The sequence below is a fragment of the Pseudorasbora parva genome, chromosome 7 (genome assembly GCF_024679245.1).
Source record: "Pseudorasbora parva isolate DD20220531a chromosome 7, ASM2467924v1, whole genome shotgun sequence".
NCBI classification, from domain to species: Eukaryota; Metazoa; Chordata; class Actinopteri; order Cypriniformes; family Gobionidae; genus Pseudorasbora; species Pseudorasbora parva.
The window spans coordinates 19,239,603-19,253,972 of record NC_090178.1 but is presented as its reverse complement, the minus strand read 5'-3'; the positions used below and the strand labels follow the sequence as shown (position 1 = coordinate 19,253,972).

Here is a 14,370-nt window from a genome sequence, read left to right as displayed (position 1 = left end):
CCTAAAACCCAGGATTGGCACAAACTAAGCTTAAACAACTCTGGCTAGCCAGCTAAACCAGTTTCATGGTACAGGCTCCAGGTCAAAAGGATGAATCCCTCAATCTCACATCAAGATTTATAAGATTCATAAAAATGAATTATTAATAAAATAAATTAATAAAAGACAATAATCAAAATAATAATTTGAAAACATTTTAATATGAATAGTATTGCATACACCAGATTTTAGAATTCAGACACGAGAACTATATAAACAAATACACTTTACTTTAATTGGTCATCCGGTTGTATATAAAACTTTTTTTATTCATAATTGTAATTAGTTTTATTCAGTAAATATTTTGTTGTTTTTTATAATTTTTATTAGTTTTGATTTTTTTAATTATTTCTATTTTTATTTGTTTAGTTATTTTAGTTGGTCATTTATTTTATTTTATTTTAATTTCAGTTAAAGTTTATTTCAATTTTATCATGTTTTATTTCACAATAATATTGACTGACAGAGAGCTCATGTCATGTCAATTGTTTGCCATTGTTTCTCTGATCCAGTCCAGGTAGTTCTGCACTTTAGTGTAGACACTTTTAGAGAATTTGCCACATTCAGAAGGACCCCATGACACAATGCCCCTGACCTCGTAGGGCTGCTCTTTAGTTCCATAGCCCAACATGGGGAAGAAAAGAGGAGCCCCACCATCACCTGCGCAACTGTCAACCCTTTTAACATCATCTCCAGCACAGAACATGTTATCAGTGGAATTCAGACTCCCCGAATCACACTTGTCAAGAGTATATTCCTGAACATGCCCATAACGTAAACGTTTACTAGGAGGAGAAAAGGGCCCATCAAACCTTCCAAAACCCGATATTGTACCCATCGTGCCCTCCAATACAGGTTCATGTTTTTTGGTTGGCAGACACACTGGCCTGATGTTTGGACCGAGTGGCACCTTGGAAGACATTTTGATCAGAGCAATGTCATTTTCAAAGCTCTGATTATGATAATTTGGGTGAATTATGATCTTCTCTGTCTTCACAGTGACTGCGTTTTTGTCCTGAACATCAATTATTCCCGCTAACCAAGTCATGTTGTAATTTCTGTCCACTAAATGAGCAGCTGTTAGAGCCCAGTAATCACTGATCAGAGATGCACCACCTATGGTATATGCATTATGTAAGAGCTGCCAAGGAATCTGCCCCAGACGGGCTGGCTTCCCACCAAAGACTCTGCCTCCAAAAGAGACCTCTGTATTCATTCCACACACTAAAATATAAAAACAAGAAAATGTATAAAAATACATGTAGGTAATGAAAACAAAGTTCAATAACAATGATACTAAAAATATATAAAATCTCTCTTTATCTTTTGGCTGGTTCCCCATTAAAGACTGCTTTCAAATGAACACATCAAATCTAATATAATCAGTGTCAAGTTAACTTTCAGAAACATTACCAGGAACACAGGGAGGAATATTGTCTTTTCTGTCATCTGCTCTCCATTGCTGGTCTTCTGCGCAGGTGTATCTTCTTACTACAAGAAAGAAAGAAAGAAAGAAAGAAAGAAAGAAAGAAAGAAAGAAAGAAAGAAAGAAAGAAAGAAAGAAAGAAAGAAAGAAAGAAAGAAAGAACACAACTGATCACAAGTAACTGATCACAAATTCAGTTTAAATAGTGTAAAATCACATGAATGAAAACCACTTTTGTACAGTATCTGACCATTAGGATTTCCTTCAAATGTGTAGAATGGCTCATTGCAGTAATACTCAATGATTGACTGATTGTTCGACCCGCTGATAAACCGAACGCCTCCATTTAGCAGAGGCTTTGGTTCTCCACAATCAGATGCACCTAAAAAAGAAGTAGAGAATAAAAAATGAGCAAGAAAATAAACTGAATGTTAGAAAAAAATATTTCACAACACATTGCCATGTCTGTTAAATTAAAGTAGATGCAAGCAATGTTTTATGATATACATTTTCAGCTATAACAGTACGGTAATAGATCCAGTGATGCAGACTACTCAATTTTTTATGAAATTTCGCCATTTTGAACTGAAAAAATTTGATCGTGAATCATTTTATCGTAAAGGTTTCCATTTTGTACATACTAGACATACAAATAGGAGTGAATTTGTGTTAAAGGAACTGTATGTAAGAAATGTATTTCAATTAATCATAAAATGGCCCTGATATGTCACTAGACATTAAGAAATCATGTTAGTTTCAAATACTTATATCACTGACCGGCCTCCTATTAAGTCCGGCCAGGATATTGTGATTTAAAAAATGTTGTTGCAGCCATCATCTGATGTTGATGTTGACATGTTGTGTTTTGGCCTGAAGCTCCGCCCTCAACCTATCGAACAATCACAAAGTCAGTAGTGTTTCGGCATCCAGGTTGCCAGCTCTGCTCTAGTTACCACAACTGCAGCTGCAAACCTTCATGCTGATCCTGCAGCCTATCTGGCAACCTCGAGTCAGGGGGAGGGGGAGAGGGGATAGTGATTGCAGTACCAGTTTTGGCCACAATCTTACATACACTTCCTTTAAAATGAAATATTCTTTGCAAATAGTTTAAATTGATTACTTCATTGGCCTATTACTATTAGACACTCTTAAAAATAAAGGTTCTTAAATGGTTCTTTGGCAGGGTGTATGGTATGAAGAACCTTTGATATCCAAAAAAACTTTCCAGTGCACAAAAGGTTCTCTGTAGTGCAAAAAGGTAAATATTATTTTCAAAAAATATATATATTATTATTGTTGTTATTATTATTTAAAATCTTCATCACCCCTGGTTCAGTAAGGAACTCTTATAATAAAGTAGTATCAACGCAGCTTAAAAAGGTGCAATCTAATCCTGTTTACATGAAATAAGCCTGCTGCTGAGCAGGTTTGTTGCTATGACTGCAAGTCCAGGATGAGCGTGGAAGAACCAAACAATCCAAGATCATGCCAAATCCTCAACAATCAAATCCAGCTAACTGAGTTAGCAACGTACAAAGAACGGACCTGTCTGGTTGGCACAAATGTATTTTGTGTTTCATGTATTGAAATTACACGACTGGACATGCATTGTCTAACCCACGCTATTTTTTCAGTGACTTTCAAAAAGTGATGGGGCCAAAATCGACGTGTTGCTTTATTATAACTTACCAACAGCCTGGTAGGATACAATGAATCCCATGTGTGATTTGGGGTTTGAATCATCAGTTTGAAAAAAGAGCTGGAGACGGTTAGCAGACACCACGATGGGCTTGTGTCCTGGGTGAAACCTGTCTTTGGAACTCTGGCCACAAAACTTCCACAGAACCTTCTTATCAGACACAACCTAAATAAGAAATAATCCATTAAAATTAGGTCTGTGCGATATTAAAGAAAAATGTGTTATTCAATATCTTGTTAAAGAGGGGGTGAAATGCTGTTTCATGCATACTGAGCTTTTTACACTGTTAAAGACTTAGACAAGATTCCCATCCTAAACATAGACAAAGTTTCAAAAACTAATGTTGGACATTTGATGGAGTATTTCTGTGTCAAAAATACTCCTATTTGCTCCTAGTTGCGCGAGCAACTTGTTTCTCACAAGTTTCGGAGAGTTTTTTTTTCGAGTATGGGTCGACTTGACGTTAATAGAACGGAAGGTCCTTGTATGGGCCGTACGGGCTCTTCTCCCGGTAGGGTCCGCGCGTGCGTGACTAGAGCAAGAGAGAGGAAATGCACGCCGTAAACAGTCTCTCAGGTGCAGATCCAGTCCTCCGTGAAGACTTATGTCGCGCGCCGCGCTCCACTTTATTCCTATGGGTGACGTCAAGCGACTTCAACGCTTCAGCACAGCATTCCGGGAAGGCAGCGCTGCATTTGAACCGATTTGAACGCAGAAATGACGGGAAGCTTCAAGGCATCGCTTCAGTCGCGTCTCAAAGTGGATTTCCACGGTCACTGCTGTCACAGGACTTCACCAAATCATACCAAAGAATGTATGTTTTTGACAGAGCGGTCCCAGCGATAAAGGTTCGGTCTTGCTTTGGAAGCAGCCGGTGAGTAAATCAACTTCAAATGTCTCTGCTATTGGCTACCGTCGCATGAGTAAACATCAGTAAACGACACGATCGCGTGCTTCGTCATTTAAATGCGCTAACGGTTACTCCATTGTTGTTCTGTATAACGTTACACTAGTCTGACTCTGACGTGCAAAACCGTTTTGCTTGCTACTTCTAAGGTCTAGTCACATACAATAGTCCATAAACCGAATCATGTCCTCATAAACTGCGAGTAAAGACACACAAAGGCCCCTAAATACAGTACATACCACAGAGACGGACGTCCTGATGTTGCCGTTTCTCCTGTTCAATTTATTTCTGCCTCAGATTTGATTGTGGATCATTATCTGTATTAGCTAAGATAGCGATGGGTTTCTCCACGCTTGAGGACGTCACCGCTTTGTGCGCATTCGTCATTCTATAGCTCCGCCGAGACTATACGCCTCCAGGCGCTCGTTTTTTTCCGGAAAGACTTGGAACAGCCTATATTTCTTTTATAAATATAATAAAACTAAAGACTTTTCGGAGATATGAAGGATGCAATACTACTCTATAGGTACTCAAAATTGACATGAGATTGACTGAAACTGAGTGTTTCACCCCCCCTTTAAAAAAATTCGATATTCGATTTGAGATACGATATTGCAATAAGTGTGTAAAATCTATTTCAATTATATTTTAAAAAATATTTTAAAACTGAGAATGAAACCATTTGTGTTTCACATTCTTTCTGAGAAAAAAAAGCATCGCTACAATTTCTAAAAGTGACCAGCAGTGTTTTAGCAAACATTTTCGTTTCTGTGTGTGTGTGTGTGTGTGTGTGTGTGTGTGTGTGTGTGTGTGTGTGTGTGTGTGTGTGTGTGTGTGTGTGTGTGTGAGTGTGAGTGTGAGTGTGTGTGTGTGTGTGTGTGTGTGTGTGTGTGTGTGTGTGTGTCAGACAGAGCGAGCCTATTTTTAACGTCAAACAAGTCCCATAAGTAACAGTCGTGTGCCCATTCTTTGCTCTATGCGTCAACCTAACACGTACACTTTTCACAATGTTGAAGTAGCCTATTAAAATCATTCAGATATTGCGCACAGATATTGCGATATGTACATTTGCGATATTTCGATAATTTCAATATATTGCACAGCCCTAATTAAAATGGCATAAAACTGTATCTTATTGCTGTTCAAATGATTGTGCAAGCTCAAATGAGCCTAAAGTAAAAAATGAAAACAAATAAATAAAAACCTTGTGATGACATTTTACATTATTTTAAAGTGACACTTACTTTGAGAGAATCATGGTAACAGTTTGGAGAGGGCTCAATGTCCAGGTGATTGAACGTTAGTTGGATCTGATACCCCTGCGGCACTTCCAGGTCCCACTGTTCTAAGATATCTGCTGGATACGGTTGAGGGTACTGTGGAGAAGACACTTCTCCAAACATGGCCGGCTCACACTCACACACATTCACACATGCCCACAGCAGGCTGGATAGTAGGACGGGGATACAGACAGAGATCCAAGTGATGTAATCATTAAATCATTATATACACATGTTCTGAGATGGTTTAAAACATTCTTGATTGATGATTATCAAAATAATAAATGAACATAAATTCAGATGAAACATGAAAAAGAGGACTCACCTAATTATTAATACTTTCCCAGCCATGACAGACAAGCAGTTGTGAATAGCACCTTCACTAAAATTTTAAGGCAGTTATTTTTTTCTCTGCAGGCTACAATATACCTCTCTAGTGACAGAGCAAGGGTATAACAGTCATGCTAATATAAACATTTATTTGATTTGGCAGTGCTACAAAATCAATGACCCATGATTCACGCTTTAGCCTGTTTACACAATAGGTAAGGGTTAAAGTCTGCAGACTTGTTTTTATGCAGAACTAATTTGGCATAGGCCGAATTTGTGGTTTGTTCACGATATGTTGTGTCCTCTCATTAATGGTAATTTGCAAATGGACATTAAGAGGTTCATTTAGTTTTGACATTCCCTCTAAAGGTCTAAGGGGCAGTTGCACATGCACTGAATATAATGTTAGAAAATGTGTTTAGGGCTGCACACAAATATCAACACACCAGAATCTGCATTGGGTTATTAGAATTTTATTTACATTACATAATCATTAACATATCATTTAAACATTAACAAGCATATCTTGTATATAAATATTTATTTACTAATTATACGTTAAACATTAAATAATGTTTTTTTGTGATTTATTAATGAAGCTTTTAATCAGTGTAAACCATCTGTCAAAAGCATTTGTGGATTAAAAAGTGCGCCATTATATGACATTTGTAAGCATTTTAAGTAATGTATAATATAATATTTATTAATGAAAGTTATTATAGCGTGTTACCATTGCTGATGCAGTAACCATTAATAATTAATGGTTTAGTTCTTCACGAGTCATACATTAACACTGCATTGCATACATAAGCATGCATTAAAGGGTTAGTTCTCCCAAAAATTAAAATTATTTCGTTAATTACTCACCCTCATGTCGTTGGAGACCCGTAACACCTTCGTTCATCTTCGGAACACAAATGAAGATATATTTGTTGAAAGCTGATGCTGAGAAAGGCTTCAGAAAGGCCTCCATTGGCATTCAGTACATTCCCACTGACCCACTCACAAGACCCATAAAAGGCACTAAAGACGTCGTCACAAAGTCCATCTCACTACAGTGGCTCTACAATAATTTTATCAAACGACGAGAATAGTTTTTGTGCGCAAAAAAAATCTAAATAATGACTCTATCTGCCAAGTTATTGTCTTCTGTGTAGGTCTCAGACATGAACTCACCTGGAACTCTCGCGATAGCGGCGCTCCTCCTTTTCATTAATTAAACGGTGTACCTGCGTCATATTCTCGCGCATGCGTCAAGTTCACGTCAATAACTTGGCGGATAAAGTCGTTATTTTGTTTGTGTGCGCACAGTAACTATTTTTGCCGCATTGTAAAGTTATTGTAGAACCACTGTAGTGAGTTGGACTTTGTAACGACGTTTTTAGTGCCTTTATGGGTCTTGTGAATGGGTCAGTGGAAATATACTGAATGCCAATGGAGGCCTTTCTGAAGCCTTTTTCAGCCATCAGAATTCAACAAAAATATCTTCATTTGTGTTCCGAAGATGAACGAAGGTCTTAAAGGTGTCCAACGACATAAGGGTTAGTAATTAATGAAATAATTTTCATTTTGGGTGAACTAACCCTTTAATGCATATTAGTGCACATGTATTGTAAAGTGTTACTAACTTTATTTTTAACCCAGCAGAGGGAGGTATAGTTTATTTTTAAGCGACAAATCTGAAAAGACTCCAGTTAGACTCCAGAAAAGGTTCCAGTTTCATTTAATTTAAATTGCCTGCCTGAAATACAAAACACTTTTTTTTTCATTATGCACATTATTGAACCTGATCGTATCATTAAACACTGATATTGTCTTGACTTGCACAGTGTATGCTAATTATTTGCCATTGTTTCACTGATCCAGTCCAGGTAGTTCTGCACTTTTGTGTAGAAACCTTTAGAGACTGTATTACCACATCTTTCAGGACCCCACGACACAATGCCCCTCACCTCGTAGGGCTGCTCTTTAGTTCCATAGCCCAACATGGGGAAGAACAAAGGACCCCCACTGTCACCTTTACAACTGTCAATACTTTTAACATCATCTCCAGCACAGAACATGTTATCAGTGACAGTCAGATCCCCTGATTCACACTTGTCAAGAGTATATTCCTGAACATGCCCATAACGTAAACGTTTACTTATTAAGCGCTGCTCAAACCCTCCAAAACCCGATATTGTACCCATCGTGCCCTCCAATACAGGTTCATGTGTTTTGTTTGGAAGACACACTGGCCTGATGTTTGGACCGAGTGGCACCTTGGCAGACATTTTGATCAGAGCAATGTCATTATCAAAGTTGGTTTGAATACCACCATGACCAGCCCTATGATAATTTGGGTGAATAATGATCTTCTCGGCCTCCATATTGACTGGGGTTTTGTACTCGTTATCAATTATTCCTCCAAGCCAAGTCATATTGTAATTTTCAAATCCATCCACTACATGAGCAGCTGTTAGAGCCCAGTAATCACTGATCAGAGATGCACCACCTCTGGTATATGTATTATGTAAGAGCTGCCAAGGAATCTGCCCCAGACGTGCTGGCTTCCCACCAAAGACTCTGCCTCCAGAAGAAACCTCTGTATTCATTCCACACACTAAAATATATTAAAAAGAAAATATATATATATAAATATGTACCTATATATGCGAGTAAAAAATAAAGTTAAATAACAATAGTTAAGAAAAATTTATCTGTCTATCAAGCCACAATTATTACCAGGATAACAAGGAGGAATAACATCAATGTTGTTGTCTTCTGTCCATTTCCGGTTGACTGAACAACTATATCTTACTACACAGAAAGAAAGAAAGAAAGAAAGAAAGAAAGAAAGAAAGAAAGAAAGAAAGAAAGAAAGAAAGAAAGAAAGAAAGAAAGAAAGAAAGAAAGAAAGAAAGAAAATTAGCTCAAAAAGTCAGGATTTGTCCATCACAAGAATAAAACTGAATTTTTGTACAGTATCTGACCTTTAGGAGCATCCTTAAATCTGTAGTAAGGCTCATTGCAGTGATACTCTATGACAGAGAGATAATTGTTGTTTTCACCACTGATAAACTGAAAATGTCCATTTGGCAGCGGCTTTGGATCTCCACAGTCAATAACTGCAATGACACATAGGAACAACATGACGAATGGATGAAATGTCGCAAAATGCTAAATCAGGTAATGTGCATTTACTCACTCTTGCACTCTGGCAGTGTCAAATGCCATTGTCCATTACTCTGACACATGGACTTAAAACTTGCAATCTCTTTCTCTCCCTGGGAAAAATGAATTCATGTCACATGATTGCTTAGGCCATAATCGCCAGATTTCCTAGTTTACTCTACAAAACACATTGTTTTTGTTTTACCATCAGCATGATTTTTATCATTACTTTTTTACATCAATCTCACCATCATGAGCTTGTATCCTGGGTTACAGTGTACTTGAATGTAGTCTCTGTACAAGTACTGGGGAAAATATGGTCTAACTCTTCCATTGCTGATGCTGCCCGGATGTGGACACTCCACCCCTTTAAGAGAGATGTGAGGACATCAGACTAATAAACATTAGCAAAGATTATTGAAGATTTATAGTGATTTGTCAGTGTTTTGACATTCACATGGAAAAACATTTAATAATGAAAGAGCATATTTTTCCCTCTCTCACTCTGTGTGGTGTAACGTAAGCTCCACCCCTGGCTTTGTCCGTATCTGTCGGTGTGATACTCCAGCTGGACAGAGTGAGTGCCCGTGTTAAGGACACCAGGGCTTATTTCTCCGCAGTACTTCTTATCCTCTCCTAGGGCAGACACCTGAGAAAAAACGAAAAGCAAAAATAATTTATAAAATATAAAAAAAAATATTAAAAAATAGTTGTTTATAGCAAAACATACTTGCAACCAGTGAAAGAGGCAGGTTGGTCCTTGATTGTAGACTTGCTCTATGTGAAAGGTCTGGCTAAAGTTGAGGGTGATAATGAAACCTGGCTGCACAGAGATGCTGTAGACACAGTCCAGATCATGCGGGGATATGTCTGGGTAACCAGGACTGGAGATGGTCCCCTCTAGTTCACTGTGCACCCCTCCTCCACAGTCCACTAGCAAAGGGTGGCATTATGCAGCAAAGAAACACGCGAGCAGGCATCTTTAGAATTTTGTCTTTGAACGTCTGTTTTTTAACGTCTTGTATATTTATATGGCATCGCTGTCGAAGAGTAATGTTATAACAAATGTCAATAGACCGGGAAGATTTTAAAATGAGTGGTTCTTTGATAAATTTGTATCTTACCTTCGTGCTGGGGAAATACAAATAAAATACAAAAGAAAGAACACAACGAACGTAACATTGGAAAGTACATACGGTCCATAAACTTATATAAGGTCTATAGGTTATTTTTTTCAGCTGGATGTAAAGTTAGACTATGCTTTACAGTATATCAGTGGTATTTTGGTATTGTTTATATACTATGATAGTTTTTATTAATATTTTTAATGAGCATTTACCCATTTTCATTTTAAATTTAGTTTACTTTTTAGGGATTGTGTTATGTCCTTTTGACATTTAATTTTTTTTAAATAATATTTTTTAAATCAATTTATATATATATATATATATATATATATATATATATATATATATATATATATATATATATATATATATATATATATATATATATATAAAATACTACTACTAGTGTGTGTGTTTGTTTGTGTGTGTGTGTGTGTGTGTGTGTGTGTGTGTGTGTGTGTGTGTGTGTGTGTGTGTGTGTGTGTGTGTGTGTGTGAGACCTGGTAATCCCTACGTTATGGGGACAAAATATCCGAAATCCTTGTCCTTGTGGGGACATTTTTAGGTCCCCATGAGGAAAACATCTTATAAATCACACAGAAGGAGTTTTTTAAAAAAAGTAAAAATGCAGAATGTTTCCTGTGATGGGTAGGTTTAGGGGCAGGGGCAGTGTAGGGGGATAGGATGTACAGTTTGTACAGTATGAAACGCATTACGCCTATGGAAAGTCCCCATAAAACATGGAAACACGACGTGTGTGTGTGTGTGTGTGTGTGTGTGTGTGTGTGTGTGTGTGTGTGTGTGTGTGTGTGTGTGTGTGTGTGTGTGTGTGTTATAATTATTATAACTATATTTTAGGTTTAGGCATATATATATTCACCTAAAGGATTTTTAGGAACAACTGTTCAATTTCTCATTAATGCAATTATCTAATCAACCAATCACATGGGAGTTGCTTCAATGCATTTAGGGGTGTGGTCCTGGTCAAGACAATCTCCTGAACTTCAAACTGAATGTCAGAATGGGAAAGAAAGGTGATTTAAAGCAATTTTGAGCGTGGCATGGTTGTTGATGCCAGACGGGCCTGTCTGAGCATTTCACAATCTGCTCAGTTACTGGGATTTTCATGCACAACAATTTCTAGGGTTTACAAAGAATGGTGTGAAAAGAGAAACACATCCAGTATGTGGCTAGCCTAAAAATCTAGACGCACCCTAGCGGCAGCAAATCTAATTTGTCGCGAGTGTCATCTAGCAACTCTCAATACACTTCTGAGGTGTAAACGCCAAACTCTGGTCGGGCCAGTCACATTGTGTATAGAGTCGGTGGGCGGGGCTTATAATAATGATGGGCCGAGTTGCGCTTGCTGCTTCTAGTAAACACAGAAACTGAAGAACGGCGGTCTTTCGAATCAACTTTGACTGCGACTCTGGAAGACTTGGAGTTAAGCTTTTCTCTGAGAAAAGAACAAAGATTGGATTGAGCCCTGTCAATGGTGAGTTTCCAGACCAAACATCTTGATGTGGGTCTGGCTTGTAAGGCTAGTATGCGGCAGTCATATGGGCGAAAATGCCTTGTTGATGCTAAAGGTCAGAGGAAAATAAACCGAATCATTTAAGCTGATAGAAGAGCAACTTTGACTGAAATAACCTCTCAGTACAACCGAGGTATGCAGCAAAGCATTTGTGAAGCAACAACACGCACAACCTTGAGGCGGATGGGCTACAAAAGCAGAAGACCCTCCCGGGTACCACTCATCTCCACTATAAATAGGAAAAAGAGGCTACAATTTGCACAAGCTCACCAAAATTGGACAGTTGAAGACTAGAAAAATGTTGCCTGGTCTGATGAGTCTCGATTTCTGTGCAGACATTCAGATGGTAGAGTCAGAATTTGGCGTAAACAGAATGAGAACATGGATCCATCATGCCTTGTTACCACTGTTCAGGCTGGTGGTGGCGGTGTAATGGTGTGGGGGATGTTTTCATGGCACACTTTAGGCCCCTTAGTGCCAAGTGGGCATCGTTTAAATGCCACGGCCTACCTGAGCATTGTTTCTGACCATAGCCCGATTTTAAAACAAAGATTCGAGAGAGGAAATGACATTGGTGTCAATGAAGGCCTTTCTGAGCCATCGGATTTCAACAAAAATATCTTCATCTGTGTCTGAAGAGGACCAGAGGTCTTACGGGTGATGATGAACGACATTAGGGTAAGTAATTAATGCAAGAACTTTCATTTTTGGGTGAACTAACCCTTTAAGGTTTTCATCTAATATTTATATTATTGTTTCAGCTTTATTTAAAATAACAAATATTTGTATTAGTTTTATTTTCGGTTAACAATGACAACCTTGGTGTTTATATTGTTTTTATGTATAACGTTAATAATATAACTGAATTGTTTTTTATTATTATATTGTTTTGATAACTATACATTAAAATGCAACTATTAAATGCAGAAAGTTATATTAAAATTGTAAATAGATCAGAAATTAGAAATAAACTATTTAAAATCATCACTGAAACAAATGCATTGCATTTCAAAAAATGTAACACCTTTTAGAAAACTAAAAGCGATCACCAACCTTTATAATCCGCACAAAAAGCATGCTGAAAACATAAAGATCATGGCACCTGGGCTGTTATTTTTGAACACACTCACAGGCGCAGGTGCGATGGTCAGTCTTTAGCGTGTAACCGTGATGACATGCACACAGGTAGGAGCCAAGAGTGTTGAGGCATATCTGTGAACATGGTGGATCTTTTACCACACTGGAGGATGAACACTCATCTATGTCTAAGGGAACAAGTAAGGATATAAACTGTTAAAAGATGTACACAAAAGATTATAGTGTTTAATAAATAACATAACAGGCCATGAGCAACAGTGCTGTTGTGAAACTCGTGCAATGTATGTATCAATAATAAAATTGGAAGTTGCAACTGGTTAAGCCAATGTGTTTTTTCTTCTTCTCCAAACATAATAAATTACCTGCGCCTCAGATGCCTGATGTTTGGAAATGCCATTAAGTCGGTAGAACTAAATGTGTTTCCATCTTAGTTTATGCACAAATCGTCTTATTTGATTACAAAATATATATGTGTTAATTGAGCGCACACATTTTTGAATTACCTTTAACAGATTTTATGCACATTTTAGTGTTTTAATACAGCATTTTATTTATTTATTGCAATATCTCACAATTCAAAAATATATTGATGGAAAATATCCAACTGACAGTCTGTATTGAACACAAAAACATAGACATGGAGTGATGCAAACTGCTAAAAGCCGATCAAATTCAAGGACCGAGCTGTTAAATGAATTTAATTAAAATACTAAAAGCGGAATGTTCTACATCCTGATAGAACGTTTAGGAGAAAACATATGTAGACAACGCTAAATTGTTTGTAATATGCTTCAACATAACTCACCAACAGCCTGATAGAATGCAGTGAATCCCAAGTGTGACACATGATTTGAGTCGTCTGTTAGAAAAACCAGCTGGAGACGGTTACCTGGAGCCAAGATGGGCTTGTCACCAGGGTGAAACCTGTCTGTGGAATTCTGGCCACAGAACTTTCCCAGAACCTTTTCATCAGACATCACCTGAACATAAAAGGACCACATGTGCCGAGGTATTAGAAACGAAATGTCCTGCTAAATAAATGACTTACTAAAGCCAAAGCGAATACAGTCACAATCATGACACATCCAATTCACATCTAGTACATAGAGCGTTACTTTTTTGGGAGATGTTCCCCCACAACACAGTATAACATATGGATTGCGCAACATGTAAGCTAAAGCATCACTAACCGAGACAGAATCATAGTAGCAGTTTGGAGAGGGCTCAATGTCCAGGTGATTGAACGTTAGCTGGATCTGGTAGCCTTGAGGCACTTCCAAGTCCCACTGTTCTTGGATATTCGCTAGATACGGTTGAGGGTACTGTGGTGAAGACACTTCTCCAAACATGGGCGGCTCACACTCACACACATTCACACATGCCCACAGCAGGCTGGGTCAGTGTTTGAGTAAAAAAAAAAACAGAAAAATAACAATTGTGTCATGCTGGAAGAATTCAGTAAATGGACACGGGATATTCTGAGATGGTTAAGAATTGTCAGTGTCCAACGATAATTGTTATTAAATGAATCACACAATTGAATTATTTATATGCAAATGTTAAGATTTAAATATAAAAACGTACCAAATTATTAGATGTATTCCATCCATAACAGATACGCAGATGTCAGTAGCTGTATCACTTTTGTGCTAATGCAGTCATGGGTTTTTCTTGGGATGAAGTGCATTTGGTAACAATCCCAAATGAGAGAACAAGAGTCTAAAAGTCATCAAAAAAGGTAAACTTGTTTGATTTGGCTATGGCAGAAAAGAGAGAG

The 14,370-nt window shown here is 37.7% G+C and overlaps 2 protein-coding genes across 2 annotated transcripts; both read right to left on the bottom strand.

The window, feature by feature from the left end:
* Nucleotides 1-178: 178 nt before the first annotated feature.
* On the bottom strand, nucleotides 179-6,594 carry LOC137082890 (complement C1s-1 subcomponent-like). Its single transcript, XM_067448447.1, has 6 exons — nucleotides 5,677-6,594; nucleotides 5,316-5,517; nucleotides 3,155-3,329; nucleotides 1,716-1,847; nucleotides 1,453-1,530; nucleotides 179-1,263 (listed from the first exon to the last, which is right to left on the bottom strand). The coding sequence occupies exons 1-6, from the start codon at nucleotides 5,700-5,702 to the stop codon at nucleotides 521-523; spliced, it is 1,356 nt and encodes a 451-aa protein (XP_067304548.1). The 5' UTR covers nucleotides 5,703-6,594; the 3' UTR covers nucleotides 179-520.
* A 793-nt stretch (nucleotides 6,595-7,387) lies between these two features.
* On the bottom strand, nucleotides 7,388-14,335 carry LOC137082889 (complement C1s subcomponent-like). The gene is made up of 11 exons (XM_067448446.1): nucleotides 14,178-14,335; nucleotides 13,784-13,985; nucleotides 13,399-13,573; nucleotides 12,626-12,760; nucleotides 9,565-9,767; nucleotides 9,339-9,483; nucleotides 9,083-9,201; nucleotides 8,869-8,947; nucleotides 8,654-8,788; nucleotides 8,406-8,480; nucleotides 7,388-8,283 (listed from the first exon to the last, which is right to left on the bottom strand). The coding sequence occupies exons 1-11, from the start codon at nucleotides 14,201-14,203 to the stop codon at nucleotides 7,517-7,519; spliced, it is 2,061 nt and encodes a 686-aa protein (XP_067304547.1). The 5' UTR covers nucleotides 14,204-14,335; the 3' UTR covers nucleotides 7,388-7,516.
* Between the last annotated feature and the right edge of the window lie 35 nt (nucleotides 14,336-14,370).